This window comes from Acinonyx jubatus, chromosome A1 (assembly GCF_027475565.1).
Source record: "Acinonyx jubatus isolate Ajub_Pintada_27869175 chromosome A1, VMU_Ajub_asm_v1.0, whole genome shotgun sequence".
Taxonomy (NCBI): Eukaryota; Metazoa; Chordata; class Mammalia; order Carnivora; family Felidae; genus Acinonyx; species Acinonyx jubatus.
Window position 1 is genome coordinate 134,382,266 of NC_069380.1, and position 17,511 is coordinate 134,399,776.

General features: G+C 44.6%; 1 protein-coding gene across 2 annotated transcripts in view; it reads left to right on the plus strand.

The window, feature by feature from the left end:
- The first annotated feature begins 239 nt into the window (after positions 1–239).
- The window catches only part of OCLN (occludin), a 53,692-nt gene continuing 36,420 nt past the window's right edge, over positions 240–17,511 (plus strand). The window contains exons 1-3 of one of the 2 annotated variants that reach the window (XM_015074576.3): positions 240–422; positions 9,449–9,565; positions 14,619–15,294. In XM_015074576.3, the coding sequence (XP_014930062.3) occupies positions 9,516–9,565; positions 14,619–15,294 (726 nt within the window). In that variant the 5' untranslated portion in view covers positions 240–422; positions 9,449–9,515. Of the gene's footprint in view, positions 423–513; positions 635–9,448; positions 9,566–14,618; positions 15,295–17,511 lie in introns of those variants that run through there. The other variant, XM_027040459.2, reaches the window with a different exon arrangement.

Below are 17,511 nucleotides of genomic sequence, written 5' to 3' on the forward strand. Positions count from 1 at the left end.
CTGGGACCTCCTTCAGAGTAAAACAGTCCCCCTCCAGACCTCCCTCCGCCTCTCGTCGGCTGTTCTACCCCAAGCAGAGGAGCTCGGAGCGCGCCGCAGGGCGGTCCAGGACCACCCCCACCTTCTGGGAGCCGGGGCCCCTCCTCTGCGCTCGGTCGCCAAAGCTGCGCTGTGCCTTTAACTGGGATCGCTGGGAGGGTGTGCGGGGAAGGGCTGGTTCCTCCCGCCTCCTTCTCCACCGCTCCCTTCCCCCTCCCATCCGAGTTTCAGGTGAATGGGTCACCGAGGGAGGAGACGGCCACGACACACAATTCCTCGCTGGCGTCCACCCACACCCCCGACCTGTCCTTCCCCGGCTGGAGGCCGCGGGACTCCGGGGAAAGCTAGCCAGAGCGCCCAAGAGCCCGCGCTTGGTGTAACAGGTGAGACTGGCCAGTGCGCGGCCCCAGACCTCCAGCACCGGCCAGGCGGTGGTGCGCATGCCCGGGGGCAGGACCGCAGGGGTGGGGGGGGCGGTGGGGGGAGGAGGAGAAGAAGGAGTGGAGGAGGAGTGGAGGTGGAGGACCGACAGAGTTCTTAGTCTAGTCCCAGGCTGCTGGCGGGCGGCCCGCACCTCGTCAGGTGCGCTCGCCAGGTAAGCGCGTTCCTTGGCTCCCGCGGTCCTTGGTGGGTCGTGCGGGGCTGCAGTGAGTAGATGGGAGTTGGGCGCGGCGCCGGGGGCTCACGGTGGCCCCAGAGTCCCCCAGGGGATCGTGGCTCCGGTCTGGTAGGGGAGGCGCGGCGGGGGAGGACGCCCGGCGCCAGTTTCGGTGGCGGTTTCGCCTCTGGGCTGGGACCGGCGGGAGCCGGAGGGGCGCGGGTCCGCGGAGAGAGCAGCACTGGGCTACTCTGGCGGCTGCCTCCCCCAGCAAAGGGCCACTTGGAGCCGCCGATCAGCTCTTACGGCGGAAACGCTTACAGCTCCTCGAGTCCAGGCGGCGCGGGCACCTTCTCGCTTTAAAGGGGGGCGGGCGGGCGGTTCCCGAACTGAGGGAGCGCAGAGCGCGGCTCTCCGGACGGAGAGCTGGGAGGTCCTCAGGGAGTGGGGCGTGCGCCCGGCTCCTCGGGGTCCTGAGTGTGAGGGCTGGAGACCGGGGGTCTTGGATCCCGGCGGCGGGGAGGGACCTCATCGATTCCTCCCCGTTCACTCTTTGGGTACCGAGCGGGGAGAGGGGTGACGGGTTTAATCCGTGAAGTATTCTTAGAGCCCTGGGGTGGGCCGATCCGCTCTTTGGAATCCAGCTAGTGCGAGCGGTGCGAGCGCGCGTCGATTTAAGCCTGGGGGCGGGGATTTAATTTCGAGCAAGGCTGTACTTCGAGGGAAGCTGTTCGCGCTTGGGATCCTCACCCGTGACCCGCAGGCCGCCGCCAGGTGGGCGGACCTGCCTCCGGGCGGTCCCTGCTGACCGCGCGCTGCGCGCACCGGCCGGGGCGCACGGACACGGACTGCCGCGGGCTTAGAGACCTCCGGGGAAGGGCCGGCGCGCGCGCTGCCTGCCGACATGTTCCCTGCGTCGGAGGAAGTGTGCGGGGAGAGCAGGGTTGAGGGGTCAAAATGGCCTCTGCTCCTTGGGGCTGGAGGAGCATCTCCGAGCCCCTGTGCCCCAGGTGAAGCGACTAACCCCGAGAAGCCACGGCATCCTCGGGCTGGCTGGGCACACTGCCCATTTGGGAAATGACCCGGAGCGGGGGAAGAGGCAGCCTTCCAGATTAGTGTGTGGCCCTCACGCACAACAGGTGTATTATTGGGATCCCTGGAAAAGGTGAAACCTTCCTTTTAAGGCACTTCGAGTGATTCCCGCTGTGATTGGAAGCTAGTTCTTTCCAGGCGGAGGTACATTTCTCAAGCTGTCAATTCCCAGTATAACAGTGCTTCTCTGGCACGGTACAAATGAATATTTTCGCTTTCTGGTATTTAAAAATAGACATTGTAAATGGTGGAGCCACAGTAATGGCTGTCTCCTCCAAACCGCTTTTTTGTGTAGTTCTGCATTTCTGTAGTTACCAGGTGCCTCTTTGGTTAAATGATGGAGAGGAGGATGGCGAGATTTGTGCAGCTTCCAGGCTGTTCAGGGAAATGATGGGCTAAAAAGAGTTCTGTGCTTTGTATCCTTTAATGATACTATCAACTCTGGAAGGTAAGTCTTACTAGAACTCCATTTTAAAGGTGAAACACCGGTAGGGGAAACGTGTTGCAAAGTTTGTGGCTTGAAACCTGCTTCAGCAAATCGGGGAAGGTATACTGGACAAGCAGCAGTCCTGGATATTCCAGCACCAGAACGCTCTGGGGTTTTTCTGGAACTCTCTACCTTTGACTGGTCCCTGTGGTCTCATAGAATATTTCCACATCTTGTTTGATGTGAAGATAAACTTCTTGTTTTCTTTTAAAGGTAGTGTTGGAATTACTGCCCTTTAAAAATTAGGAGATTACTTTTAACCACACAAATTAACTGATAGAAAACCTTTCACCTGCCTAGGAGCCTGCCAGAAGGGAAGTTTTCTTAACTTGCATTTTAAGGCTTACTGGATTAGATTCCCTAGTGGGCTTTTTTCTTCCAAGTTATTATTTATGGATGTACTGGGGTAAAAAGACAATGAGGATTTTTGTTACCCTTTTGTTTTAGCTTCTAGGCTTAGAGCTGCTGTGTGATTTAGTGCTTCCTAATCTCGAATATGGTACGAATTGTCTGGGGATCTTATTAACATAGATTCTGATTCATAGGTCAGATGTGTGACCCTTTACTCTCCCTTTCCTTCAGACTGTAAACACTTAACTAATTTGGTTGAATGTGAAGGATTATATTTAGTGGCTGTTAGCATTGTGAACTTGAAGGCATTCACAGCTGTATTGAAATCCCAACTCTGATATGGGTTGTTGGTTTTATAAATCAAATGTTGATTGACCATCCCTTTGTACCAGGGACTGTAGGGATCTGGAAGAAGAGTGATGGTCATGACAGACATCTGGGTGCTTGTAAGGCTGGTGTTCCAGTTGAGGTGGAGATGGTGGAGATTATTTAAAAAATAACAAAGAAGAAAAAATAATAATTAGGGGGGAAATTCGCTCTGAGAATAAAACGGGCTTGGTGGGTGGAGTGAATAGCAGGGAAGGAGCTTCTGAAGAGGTGACATTTGAGTTGAAAGCTGGACAGCTAGTTCCCACCATGTACAGATCTAGACATTATAGACAGGAAACTGACAAGATCAAGGCCCTCCTTGGGTTGATGCCTTTAATTGAGGCAGTGATGCTCAAAATACATGGTGTGCTTAAAAATCACCTGGAAGGGGGAGTGCCTGGGTGGCTCAGTCCGTTGAGCGTCCGACTTCAGCTCAGGTCATGATCTCGCGGTTTGTGAGTTCGAGCCCAACGTCGGGCTCTGTGCTGACAGCTCAGAGCCTGGAGCCTGCTTCGGATTCTGTGTCTCCCTCTCTCTCTGCCCCTCCCTGCTCACGCTGTGTCTCTGTCTCTCAATAATAAATAAACGTTAAAAAAAATTTTTTTTTAATTTTTTTTAAATGTTTATTTATTTTTGAGAAGAGAGGGACAGAGCATGAACGGGGGAGGGTCAGAGAGAGGGATTCACAGAATCTGAAACAGGCTCCGGGCTCTGAGCTGTCAGCACAGAGCTCGACGCGGTGCTCGCTCGACGCGGTGCTCGAACCCACGGACCGCGAAATCATGACCTGAGCCGAAGTCGGATGCTTAACCGACTGAGCCACCCAGGCCCCCCCAAAAAAATTTTTTTTAAATCACCTGTAGGGGCACCTGGGTGGTTCAGTTGGTTATGTGTCTGACTTCAGCCCAGGTCATGATCTCTAGATTTCATGGATTCGAGCCTCTCATTGGGCTCTGTGCTGACAGCTTGGAGACTGCAGCCTATTTCCGATTCTGTGTCTCCCTCTCTCTCTGCCCCTCCACATTCTCACTCTCTCTCTCTCTCAAAAATAAATGGACGTTAAAAAAAGTTTTTGTTTTTGTTTTTAAATCATCGGGAGCGGGGTGCCTGAGTAGCTCAATTGGTTGAGTGGGCGACTCTTGATTTCGGCTCAGGTCATGATCTCACAGTTCATGGGATGGAGCTCTTCATTAGTGCGGAGACAGCTTGGGATTCTTTCCCACCCCCCACCCCCGCCTCGTTTCGCTGTGTTTTCTCTTTCTCTCTCCCTCTCTTTCTCTCTCTCTTGCAAAATAAATAAACTTTAAAAAATCATCTGTAGATCTTACTAAAAATACCACTTCTGATACAGAGCTAGTCTGTTTCAAAATATGCCTAATTTTAAAATTTTAGACAGTTGACTAATTGTATGCCAAAATATAATAATTTAATACCAGGCACAATTTTTAAAAACTTCTTAAAGGCAAATTAACTCTTGCTGCATATGATTGAAAAGGAATAGGCTCTCCTTAAATATGATAAAGTTTATCTTTTACTTACTGACAGTTGCTTCAAAGAATTTTTCAGGGGGATAGCATTTTCAGGCTTTCTCTTCTTCCTCTTATGCTTAGGTTTCTATGAAGACAGCTTTGGCCAGTAACCATTTTCAAGGGGAGAACTTTTTAAATATTTTAACATTAATCAGCTTTACATATTTTGTAAGAGTCTGCTGTTTGCCTTATGCTTTCGACTTTTACTCAGCTGTTTGATTTATGTCCCTATCATTCACATGGTACGGGTTCTGTGATGGTGACCGATGAGCCCCTTAGGCCAGATCCTGTGTCCTTTTCATTCATTTTGTCCTTCACTCAACATACTTTTACTGAGCAGATAATATTAATATTGTTGTGCTGGGCGTTGGGTAAACAGTCTCTTCTTGGTCCTTTTTTTCTTTGGCTGTGGCCTTAAAGCACAGTCCCGACTGCCTTGAAGGAGACATTAGAATTCCTCCAGTCCAGTCCCCCTACAATATCAAACAACTTAAGCTTTGCATACATGGCTTGAGATCACATTGTTATTTGTTATTTTTGAAGGGTGTGTGAAGTCAGGGTAAGGGAGAGGCTTCCTAACATTGACATGAAATCTGACCCTGTGGTATCTTTTCTTCAAAGAATGGTTTGTAGGACTACAAAGACAGCTGTGCAGGTATTTGAAGGCTGCTGGAGTGGTCCTTCTAATGTTGATTGGTCCAGGCCAAACATTTCCTGTTTTATCAATCATTTGTCTTAAGACATGGTTTTTCTAGTTTTTTAACACTCTTAGTCACCTCCTGGAGAGGCACCTGCTTGGAACATGATGTACACATTTCAAGGTTGTGCAGAGGTTTGTTTCTTTTTCATAACTGTATCATTCCTAGATCTAAGCACTGTCTGTGCCTACTGCCAAAGTTCGGGATGGCTTGTTAACTTTGATGAAATTCTCCCCAAGGAAACACACTTCCAGAAATTGAGTCTAGGGGTGCTTGAGTGGCCCGACTCTTGATCTCAGCTCAGGTCATGATCTCACGGTTAATGTGTTCGAACCCCGCATCGGGCTCTGCACTGATAGTGTGGAGCCCTGCTTGGAATTCTCTCTCCCTCTCTCTCTGCACCTACCCCACTTGTATGTGCACAGGTGCTCTTTCTCTTAAAATAAATAAACCTAAAAAAATTTTTTTTAATAAAATAAAAATTGAGTCTACATTTGTAAAGTGATTTATTCATGCCACTAATATTTGAAAATGGAGACAAAGTACCTAAAATGCCCAAACACTGAATTTTCTCACCTTCAAGGTAACCATCTTGCTGTGAATGGTTTTGCTCATCTTCCTTAATATATTATCTTAATTATAACACCCTAGAGGTCAAGTTTGTCCCCAGCCCTTTGGCCTAGGGGGGTAGTAAAGTTCAAGGAAGAGAAGTAGAATTTGTCCTCTCTGATTGTGAGCTGTTAAAACCTCTAGGGGACCTAAACGCTCCATTCTTTCATCCTATTTAGATTCTGTTTCTCAGTCCCAGAGGCATCTGCCTGAGCGTGCTGTCTGTGCTTAGGGATGTGCTCAAGATCCTCAGGCTTCATCTACCAATCTGGCGACCTTCTCAAAAAAGTAAATGAAGTTGATATGCCATGATTTGTCCTTGATAAACTTCCTAAAATTATTTGCTTCACAATGTAAAATCTCTGGTATCAGAGGATATTTGATAACAGAACTCTGAATCCAGAAAATGGCAGTTTGGAAAGGGATTTTTGTTGTCACCGTTTCTGACAAAATGTACACTTCTGCCTGAGCCTGGATTAATTTAGAAGTTTCAAAAACTACCATGGAGGGGGCGCCTCGCTGGCTCAGTCGGTAGAAAATGTGACTCTTGATCTCCAGGGTCCTGGCTTCACGCCCTTCATTGGGCATAGAGGATACTTAAAAAAGCCAAAGCAAAACAAAAATCTGCCCTACTGTGGAGCCTGGAATTTTTGGCCTAGTCTTGAAGGAGTAAGCCCTGGCTATAAAAGGGGTAAGAATCCTCGAAGGTCAGTTTGTCAGTATTTGACATTCAGTTTCACAACTAGAGTCCTACATTAAATAGTGTTTAAATTCCGTTTTTCTTAATATTATTTTTCTGAACATCCGTTAAGAAGCCAATCTGGACTTTCACTCTCCCATAACACTGTAACGTGCTAGTGGCCTCAATTGCCCATTTTTATGTACATTTGGGTGCTAGTTATAGGTCTCTGTATGCTTAGGATTTGTGTACCTTTTTGTATGTGAATACTTCAGTAAAAACAGTTTTTTAAAGGAAAAACATTAGCGAAGTCTTCCCTCACTGTGTTTGGAAAATCATGCTAATGGTGTTGGTGTTCCTAACATTCACTCTATTTCTGTCTTTAAGGTTTTTAGCTGATGTACGTTTGGGCATTATTTTCTTCTGAGAAATGTGGAATTGACTGTCCTTAAGGATGTGGAAGATAGTTGCCATTGATATTAAAGAACAAAATTTAGAGAGTTTGAATTTATTTACTTGACTAACATAATACCTTATTTGCACTTGCTTTTTTGGAAAGGAAAAACAACACTAGACCCTTGAATATACTCAGATTGTAGATCTTGCTCAAGTGACCCCTCCCACTCCCACTTCCTGCCCTCCTTCTTCGGGTCTTGGTCTTTCTTCTCTGCTTGGCCCCGTCTTGGGCTCGATCATGTAGTCAACCCTAATAACTCGATAACTGCCTGTTGTGGTTGCTTTTTTCTTTGTGTGTGACCTTCTGTAGTACTTCCACAGACTCCCATGGTGTAGTGTAGACACTTAATAAGTACTTGTCGATTGAATGAAATTGCCTCTCAGGTATGTCGGGATTGTGCTCTGAGGAATTTTAGAACAAAATCATACTGCTTTTCTCGTAGGGCAGAAGACTCTTTAATATAACACATAATTAATGTTTCCCCCCTTTTTGTAAACATTATGTGCAATTTTGAAGACTTGGAAAATGAAAAGGAAAAAGTGTCCACAATCCTACCATCCATAGATGTATTGTGTTATAATTGGTAGTGATAAAGGCATACTTTTAAACCAGATTACGTTTCAACATTGAGGGACTAGTATGTGCTAGACGCAGCTCTGTATCCACTTTCCTATGCATTCTCTTCTGATATGGCCTTTCAAAAGTAATATGAAACAATAAGTTTTAAGAAGTTTTCTTTTTTTTTATGTTTCTTGTTCTTGGAAGGGACTGTTTTGAAAATTACCAATTTTTTTTTCTTTCTATAATTTATTTTATAATTTACATCCAAGTTAGTTAGCATATAGTGCAACAATGATTTCAGGAGTCGATTCCTGAATGCCCCTTACCCATTTAGCCCATCCCCCCTCCCACAACCCCTCCAGTAACCCTCTGTTCTCCATATTTAAGAGTCTCTTCTGTTTTGTCCCCCTCCCTGTTTTTGTATTATTTTTGCTTTTCATCCCTTAGGTTCATCTGTTTTGTATCTTAAAGTCCTCATATGAGTGAAGTCATATGATACTTGTCTTTCTCTAATTTCGCTTAGCATAATACCCTCCAATTCCATCCACGTAGTTGCAAATTTTTAATTGCCAAGTAATACTACATTCTGTGTGTGTGTGTGTGTGTGTGTGTATATGTGTGTGTGTATATATATATATATATATATATACACACACACACACACACACCACATCTTCTTTATCCATTTATCCATTGATGGACATTTGGGCTCTTTCCACACTGTGGCTATTGTTGACAGTGCTGCTATAAACATTAGGGTGCATGTGCCCCTTTGAAACAGCGTACCTGTATCCCATGGATAAATACCTAGTAGTGCAATTGCTGGGTCGTAGGGTAGTTCTGTTTTTGATTTTTTGAGGAACCTCCATTCTGTTTTCCAGAGTGGCTGCACCATCTTGCATTCCCACCAACAGTGCAAAAGAGATCCTCTTTCTCCACATCCTCGCCAACATCTGTTGTTGCCTGAGTTGTTCATGTTAGCCATTCTGAAAAGTGTGAGGTGGTATCTCATTGTGGTTTTGATTTGTATTTCCCTGATAATGAGTGACATTGAGCATTTTTTAATGTGTCAGTTGGCCATCTGGATGTCTTCTTTGGAGAAGTGTCTATTCATGTCTTTTGCCCATTTCCTCACTGTATTATTTGTTTTTTGGGTGTGGGGTTTGGTAAGTTCTCTATAGATTTTGGATACTAACCCTTTATCTGATAGGTCATTTGCAAGCATCTTCTCCCATTCCCTCCATTGCCTTTTAGTTTTGCTGATTGTTTCCTTCGCTGTGCAGAAGCTTTTTATTTCGATGAGGTCCCAATAGTTCATTTTTGCTTTTGTTTCCCTTGCCTCTGGAGACGTGTTGAGTAAGAAGTTGCTGCGGCTGAGGTCAAGAGGTTGTTGCCTGCTTTCTCCTCAAGGATTTTGTTGGCTTCCTGTCTTCCATTTAGGTCTTTCATCCATTTTGAATTTATTTTTGTGTATGGTGTAAGAAAGTGGTCCAGGTGCATTTCCCAGCACCACTTGCTGAAGAGACTGCCTTTATTCCACTGGATATTGTTTCCTGCTTTGTCAAAGATTAGTTGGCCACATGTTTGTGGGTCCATTTCTCAGTTCTCTATTCTGTTCCATTGATCTGAGTGTCTGTTTTTGTGCCAGTAGAAAATTACCAATTTTTACCTGTGCTATAAAAGCTTTGTGAAATTTTTATTACTACAACTTAGCAATGAAAGTTAATATTTGTAAGCCAGTGATATGCAGTGCTTGGTGCTTGGTGCTGTGAGGATGACCAGGCTGAATGATTGCTATGCTTAGTGATTTCCTGTACTCAAGGAATTAATGATCCATTGTATAAAGATGGCAGTGAGAAGGACAAGAGAAATAATCATGGTGTGACAAGTTACTTGAGATTGGTCTCATTAGTTTTTTTAGCAATGCAAGGAAACTCTGAGCTCAGTAGTAACACCCTTACCCTACTTACGTTGCTTAGATTGCCTTATCTTGGAAGCTACGGGGCAGCGCTCATCCTGAAGATCAGGTGATCCTTGGTATCAGCCATGTCATCGAGGCCTTTTGAAAGTCCACCTCCTTATAGACCTGATGAATTGTAAGTAATTCTTCAGTTGTTTTTTTTTTTTTTAAACTGTCACATGTAAAAAATATGTATAGTTGAAATTTTCATCTGTTAAGTGTTTGCTGTTAAAAATGTCTGTTTAGGGGCCCCTGGGTGGCTCAGTCGGTTAAGCGTCCAACTTCAGCTCAGGTCATGATCTCACAGTTTGTGGGTTCGAGTCCTGAGTCAGGTTCTGTGCTGACAGCTCAGAGCCTGGAGCCTGCTTCAGATTCTGTGTCTTGCTACTCAACGCTGTCTCTCTCTCTGTCTCAAAAGTAAATAAACATTAAAAAATATGTATGTGTTTATAAATTTAAGTTGAAACAAAGGTTATTAAGTGAAAGTTTCCCTCTGCTGCTTAACTTCCAGGATGATAGTTTTTCTCTGCAGAGGCAACTATTGTCACCTGTTCCTTCTTTCTTCCCTTCCTTCCCTCCCTTCCTTCCTTCCTCCCCTCCCCTCCCCTCCCCTCCCCTTCCCTTCCCTTTTTTCCTTATTTCCTTTCTTTCTTTGCAAGAGAGAGCAGGTGCACACGTGAGTGGGCAAGGGAGAAAAAGGGAACGAGTGAGAGGGAGAGAGACAATCCCAAGCAGATTCCACACTCAGTGCAGAGTCCAGCTTGAGGCTTGATCCCACAACCCTGGGATCATGATCTGAGCTGAAATGAAGAGTCAGACACTTAACTGAGCCACCCAGACACCCTTATCTCTTTCTAACGTTTGCTTCTAGATAGTTTAAGCTTATATTTGTGGGTATATTTATTCCTTTTTGTTTTTTTCACAAATGGTGCGAAGCTTCTTTATTAATGCCCTGTTTAGGTGACTAACCCTAAACTTGACTCCTTGTCAATTTTGTAGTAATAACTTTTATTGACATACGGTTCACACACCAAATAATCCACCCGTTTAGAATGGACAGTTTAGTACTTTTAATATATTCACAGAGTTGTGCAACTGTCACCACATCAATTTTAAAACATTTTCATCACCCCGATCAGCAGTCATTCCTCATTTCCCTCTAGTACTAGGCCATCAGCAGTCCACTTTCTCTTTCTAGATTGTTCCATGTCGGACATCTCATACAAATGTAATCACACAATATGTGATCCTCAGTGGCTGATTCTTTCACTTGGCATAATGTTTTCCACATTGTTACTTTTTTCTCTTTAAAAAAATTTTTTTTAAGTTTATTTTTTGGGGGAGAGAGAGAGAGAGAGAGCGAGCACAAGCTGGGGAGGGACAGAGAGGAGAGACAGAATCCCAAGCAGGCTCCGCACCATCAACGCAGAGCCCGACGTGGAGCTTGAACTCACAAACTGTGAGATCATGACCTGAGCCAAGATCAAGAGTTAAGTATCCAACTTTAACTGACTGAGCTCCCCAGGCACCCCATCCACATCATTAGAGTGATTCTTGCCATTAATAAAATCAAGAAGCAAAGTTGAGGGTTCTTGCATCCCTATTCATTTGGGGGTTTAACTATGAAAAAATTTAAATTTGTTATCAGACTTTGATAGGGATTTCTTCCTGTAAGTAGTTTGTAGCTTCAAGTCTTTGATAACTGTAGTAGGAGTTGTGTTCCTATTACATTGCCCCTATAAACACGGGTGAGATATAACACACACACAGTAAAGGGCACAGAACATGTGATGATGATGAGTAAGATAAAGATAAAGCAAAATCATCACGTAGGTCACCTCCAAGTGCATCCTCGTCTCCTCTCCTTCCCCAGTATATTTAAAATGTTATTTCAACATGTGATGTAAACACTGACTCATGAGGCAGTTTATATTCCTTATTATTACTAGATGTTATTTTTTAGAGCAGCTTTACATTCACAGCAAAATGGAGAGGAAGGTACAGAGATTTCCCATATGCCCCCTGCCCTTATACATACATTGCCTGTCTCAGTATCCCCCTTCATGGTGGCGCACATGTTATAATTGATGAACCTTCATTGACAAATCATTGTCACCCAAAGTACGTAGTTAATATTGGGTTTTCTCTTGATGGTGCTACGTTTCTTTTTTTACACTATGATCAGTTTGGACTGGCCACATTTCCAGTGTTCAGTGGATCGTGTGGCTAGTGGCTGCCATATTAGACACAGCCCTGTAGCGTTCCATCCTGTGGATATGTTAGTTACCTGTTCCACTCTAGGTAGGAATTTACACTGTTTCCAGTTTTGGGTTATTCTCAGCAATGCTTCTGTGAATGTTACAACGTTAATGGAATTTTAAGTGGTATAATCATCTTTTTTTTTAAATGATATAATCATTTTGGGGGGGTGCCTGGGTTTCTCAGTCAGTTAAGTGTCCGACTTTGGTTCAGGTCATGTTCTCACAGTTTGTGGGTTCAAGCCCCATGACAGGTCAGAGCCTGGAACCTGCTTCACATTCTGTGTCTACTTCTCTCTCTGCCCCTCCACTGCTTGCTCTCTCTCTCTCTCTCTCTCTCAAAAATAAATAATAAATATTTAAACAATTTTTTAATGATATAATCATTTTGGAAAACACTTCGACATTGTCTTATAGAGCTGAAGTTAAAAAAAGAAAAATTTGACTCAAAAATTCTCCTGGAGGGGCGCCTGGGTGGCGCAGTCGGTTAAGCGTCTGACTTCAGCCAGGTCACGATCTCGCGGTCCGTGGGTTCGAGCCCCACGTCGGGCTCTGGGCTGATGGCTCAGAGCCTGGAGCCTGTTTCCGATTCTGTGTCTCCCTCTCTCTCTGCCCCTCCCCCGTTCATGCTCTGTCTCTCTCTGTCCCCAAAATAAATAAAAAACGTTGAAAAAAAAATTAAAAAAAAAAAATTCTCCTGGGTATATACCTTAGAAAAATAAGTGCTTTTCAGGGGTGCCTGGGTGGCTTAGTCTGTTAAGCGTCGGACTTCGGCTCAGGTCATGATCTCACGATTCATGGGTTCGGGCCCTGAGTCAGAGTCTGTGTTCACAACTTAGAGCCTAGAGCCTGCTTTGAATTCTGTGTCTCCCTCTCTCTCTTTTCCTCCCCCGCTCATCCTTTGTCTCTCAAAGACAAATAAAAATGTTAAAAATTATTTTAAAAAAGAAAAGAATAAGTGCTTTTGTGTATGAGGACACATGCTCAATCGTGTTCAGAGCTACATTGTTCACAACAGCCCCAGATGGAGACATCCCAAATATCTAAGTAGAATGAGTTATGGAGTTTTCATATGTGACGTTTTCAAAGACCATCTTATCAGTGTTCTTTCTAGTTTGCATTTCCTTGCATTCAAGTGGTTAGCAGCACCCAGTAGTAAGATATCTTTCTTTGCAATGAGAGAAGTGGACCAAGGAAATAATGGCAAAAACAAAAGGGGGTGAGGTCAGTTGAGCAATTGAATTTTGTTCCTGCAGGACCCACATTTCTTACATTCAGCGTGTCCACAGATCAATGTGCCTGTCTCCCGTGATGTTTATGATTGTATTACTGAAGTTTGCAAAGTAGTTGTTTTGTTTTTTGTTTTGAGAGAGAGGGCGAGAGCAGGGGAGATGGGCAGAGGGAGAGAGAGACAGAGACAGAGACAGAGAGAGAGAGAGAGAGAGAGAGAGAGAGAGAGAATCCTAAACAGGCTCCATGATCAGCACAGAGCCCGATATGGGACTCAATCCCACGACCTGGGATCATGACGTGAGCCAAAATCAAGAGTCGGACACTCAACTGACTGAGCCACCCAGGCACCCCTGCAAAGTGTCTTTATAAAGATCTAATTAGACATCACCTCGATGAGTCCTCTTTGCATATTTGATTTACTTCGTAGCTCTTAACCATAACTAACCTTTGAGGGGTCTGGATTGAGACATTGCTGTTCGTTGTTGTATCCTCAGTATCTAGCGTAGTGCCCAGCGCACATCACCCTGGTGGCTCCAGTTAATAGCTATCATGTGAATAAATGAATGAATGTGCTTTCTCAGGTAGGAGAGTGAAGCTGCCAGGAATTGGACATGACCCTGGGTAGGCCACCTTCGGTGTCCTGTTTGAATGCACTGGTCTCAAATTCCACAAGCAGTAGGGTTGACATCCTCATTCTAAACTGCTTGGGCTTCCCTCCCCAGGAATTACAGTTTAACTGGTGTGGAATGCTCTGTCTAGGGATTGTACCCACTCCCCAGGTGATTCTAATATGTCAAAAATTTGAGAACCTCTACTCCATAGAAATCCACTCCATAGAGTGGTCATTCTCAGTGCACATTTCCCAGAGTGGCTGCACGAGCAGCAGCTTGTCCTTCCTGCAGAATCAGCACCTTGGGGTTGGGGACCAACAGTCTTTGTTTTAACAAGCCCTCCAGGGGATTCTGATGCACAGAAACTTTTACTGTTCATTGGGTGTCTCAGTAGCTTCAGACTGCTATAACAAAGTAGTACAGATTGGGTGACTTATTTTTTCTATTAAAAATTTTTTTTAATGTTTATTTTTGAGAGAGAGAGAGAGAGAGAGAGAGAGCATGAGTGAGGGAGGGGCAGAGAGAGAGGGAGCCATAGAATCCGAAGCAGGCTCCAGGCTCTGAGCTGTCAGCACAGAACCCGATGTGGGGCTCACACTCACCGCGAGATCATGACCTGAGCTGAAGTCGGCCGCTTAACCGACTTCGTGACTTATAAACAACAGTGCAGACTGGGTGACTTATAAACAACATAATTTATCTCTCACAGTTCTGGAGGCTGAAAGTCCAAGATCAGGTGCCATTGTGGTCAGGTTCTAGTGAAGTCCGTCTTCTGGGTTGCAGACTGCCAGCTTGTGGTTGTATCCCCTCGCAAGGTAGAAGGAGTCTCTTTTGTAAAGGCACTGTTTCCATTCATGAGGGCTCCATCTCATTACCTAATTAGGCCACCTCCTAATAGCATCACATTGGAGTTTAAGGTGTTGGCATTTGAATTTGCGGCAGGGGGTGGGGGGAGGCATAAAGTGTTGTTGCTTGTAGTGGGGTGGTACTAATAATAGTTTTATTTGCCAATGGATAGTTTAAATTATTCCGAGTACACTTACCTCCAAACGATACTAACTTGAAACTGTTTTCATGTGTATTTCAGCAAACCCAATCATTATGCACCAAGCAATGATATATATGGTGGAGACATGCACGTTCGACCAATGCTGTCCCAGCCGGCCTATTCTTTTTACCCGGAAGATGAAATTCTTCACTTCTACAAATGGACCTCTCCTCCAGGAGTGATTCGGATTCTGTCTATGCTTGTTATCGTGATGTGCATTGCCATATTTGCCTGTGTCGCCTCCACGCTTGCCTGGGATAGAGGCTATGGAACTGGCTTAATAGGAGGTGGTATAGGCTACCCTTACGGAAGTGGCTTTGGTACCTACGGAACCGGCTACGGCTATGGCTATGGCTACGGCTATGGCTACGGAGGCTACACAGATCCAAGAGCCGCAAAGGGCTTCCTCCTGGCCATGGTGGCCTTCTGTTTCATTGCTGCATTGGTGATATTTGTTACCAGCGTTATCAGATCTGAAATCTCTAGAACGAGAAGATACTACTTGACCGTGATAATACTGAGTGCTATCCTGGGCATCATGATGTTTATTGCCACAATTGTCTACATAATGGGAGTCAATCCAACTGCCCAGGCTTCTGGGTCGCTATACAGTTCACAGATATATGCCATCTGCAACCAGTTTTACACGCCTGCAGCTAGTGGACTCTACGTGGATCAGTATTTGTATCACTACTGTGTGGTAGATCCCCAAGAGGTATGGGTGGTTTCCTCCCTGCCCTGCTTTGGGTAGAGGCTTTTGGGAGGCTTAGTAGAATCACTTTGGGACCTTTTAAAAGGTATTTATGACAAGGCTTCACTTCCTTTGAAGTCAGAATCTGGAGAGGGTCTGGTGTCATTATTATATTTTTAATACCATATAGTTCATCCATTTAAAGTTTGGTTCAGTAATTTTTAGTATATTCAGAGTTGTGTGTCCATCCCCATAATCAATTTTAGAACATTTTCGCTATCCCTGAAAGAAACCCCATAACACAATTAGCGGTAATTTCTCATTTCTCTAACCCTTCCCAGACCAAGGCAACCACTAATCCTATTCTGTAGTTTTGCCTATTCTGGATAGTTCATATATAGAGTCACACAATATGAGGTCTTTTGTGATTGGCTTTTTTTAAGACCTTATTTATTTAAAGTTTATGTTAGAGAGAGAGAGAAAAAAATGTTAGCGGGGGAGGGGCAGAAAGAGGGAGAACAGAAGGATCTGAGGCGAGCTCTACCCTGATAGCAGAGACCCTGATATGGGGCTTGAACTCACAGACCCTGTGATCATTACCTGAGCCAAAGTGGGAGGCTTAACCAAATGAACCACCCAGGCACCCAACCTTCTTTGCTTTTTTAAAGTTTTATTTAATCTCTACACCCAATGTGGGGCTTGAACTCAAGACCCTGGGATCAAGAGTCATATACTCCCCTGAACGAGCCAGCCGGGTGTCCCCGTGATTGGCTCCTTCCAGTTCACATCAATGTAAAATTCTCAAGGTTCATCCATGTTATATAGCATGTTGTGTCAATTCCTTTTTGTTGCCGAGTAACAGTCGATTGTATGCCTGTATCATTGTTTATCCATGCATCAGTTGATGGATATTTGGGATGTTTTCACATTGATTGTTTGGAATAATGCTCTGAACATTTGTGTACAAGTTCTTATGTGAACTCATGTTTTAGTTTCTGTTGAGTATGTACCTAGGGATAGAATTGCTAGGTCTTATGTTGTCTCTGGGCCTTTTTTTTCTTTTTTTTTTTTAATATTTATTTATTTAGAAAGAGAGAGAGAATCCCATGCAGGCTCCACACTGTCATCTCAAAGCCCAACACGGGGCTATATCTCAACGAACATGATCTGAGTTGAAATCAAGAGTCAGACACTTAACTGACTGAGCCACTCATGGACAGTGTCTCTGTGTTTAATCTCTTGAGGAACTGTTTTCCCAACAGGTTGCACTGTTTTACATTTACTAGAAACGTATGATGATTGCAATTTCTGCGCATCGTCACCAACATTGTGCTTTGTCTGCTTGATTCTGTCCATGCTGATGGGTGTGAAGTTGCTAATCTTTTTTTCCTGATGGATTTACCTTTTTTTCCCTTACCTTCTTGTTTTGTTTTGTTTTCCCCCTCCTTACACTGACTCAGTAATTCTCATTCTTTTACCTGAATGAGTCACTCTTTTGGGGTTAGATCATCTCCAGTAACTATCATTATTTTGAAGACTGAAATGTTTTCACCCCAAATGTAGGTTTTCGGAATGTTTGTTGACTTGCAAATGTATGTCTGGTAAATAGAGCTGAGGGCTGATATTCCTATCTTACCACACCCCCCGTCTCTCTTAGTTCTCTGAATGCCCCAAACTTGTATTCACTGAAAAAGGATATCACTGTTAGATGGCTGTAAAGAGACCCACTTGTTACCCATTAGCAGAATCCAGGCCAGGGTCCAGGTACCTGCCTAATTTCAAGCGTCTGCAGGCCAGTGGACCATTCAACATGCTTATCAGACGCTGAGAGAACTGTCACGGGGAGGGATTCCTTGTCACAGGGCCCTTTCTTGTAAATGCACAGAAGACTCCCAACAGAAACCACCTGCCAGACTAAATGAATCATTTTCTCTAATTTATAGCTTGGTTAGATCATGTCTGCATAATTTATGGTAAGGTAGATCCTCTATAGACTGGAAGTTACATTCAGTATAAAAAGATTTGCCGAGCATGTGTTATGAACAAGATTATAAACATGATTGGGTATTTAAAGGTACTTCTGAGAGGGGCGCCTGAGTGACTCCGTCGGTTAAGCCGCCGACTTCGGCTCAGGTCATGATCTCACAGCTCCTGAGTTCGAGGCCCGTGTCGGGCTCTGTGCCAACAGCTCAGAGCCTGGAGTCTGCTTCGGATTCTGTGTGTCCCTCTCTCTCTGCCCCT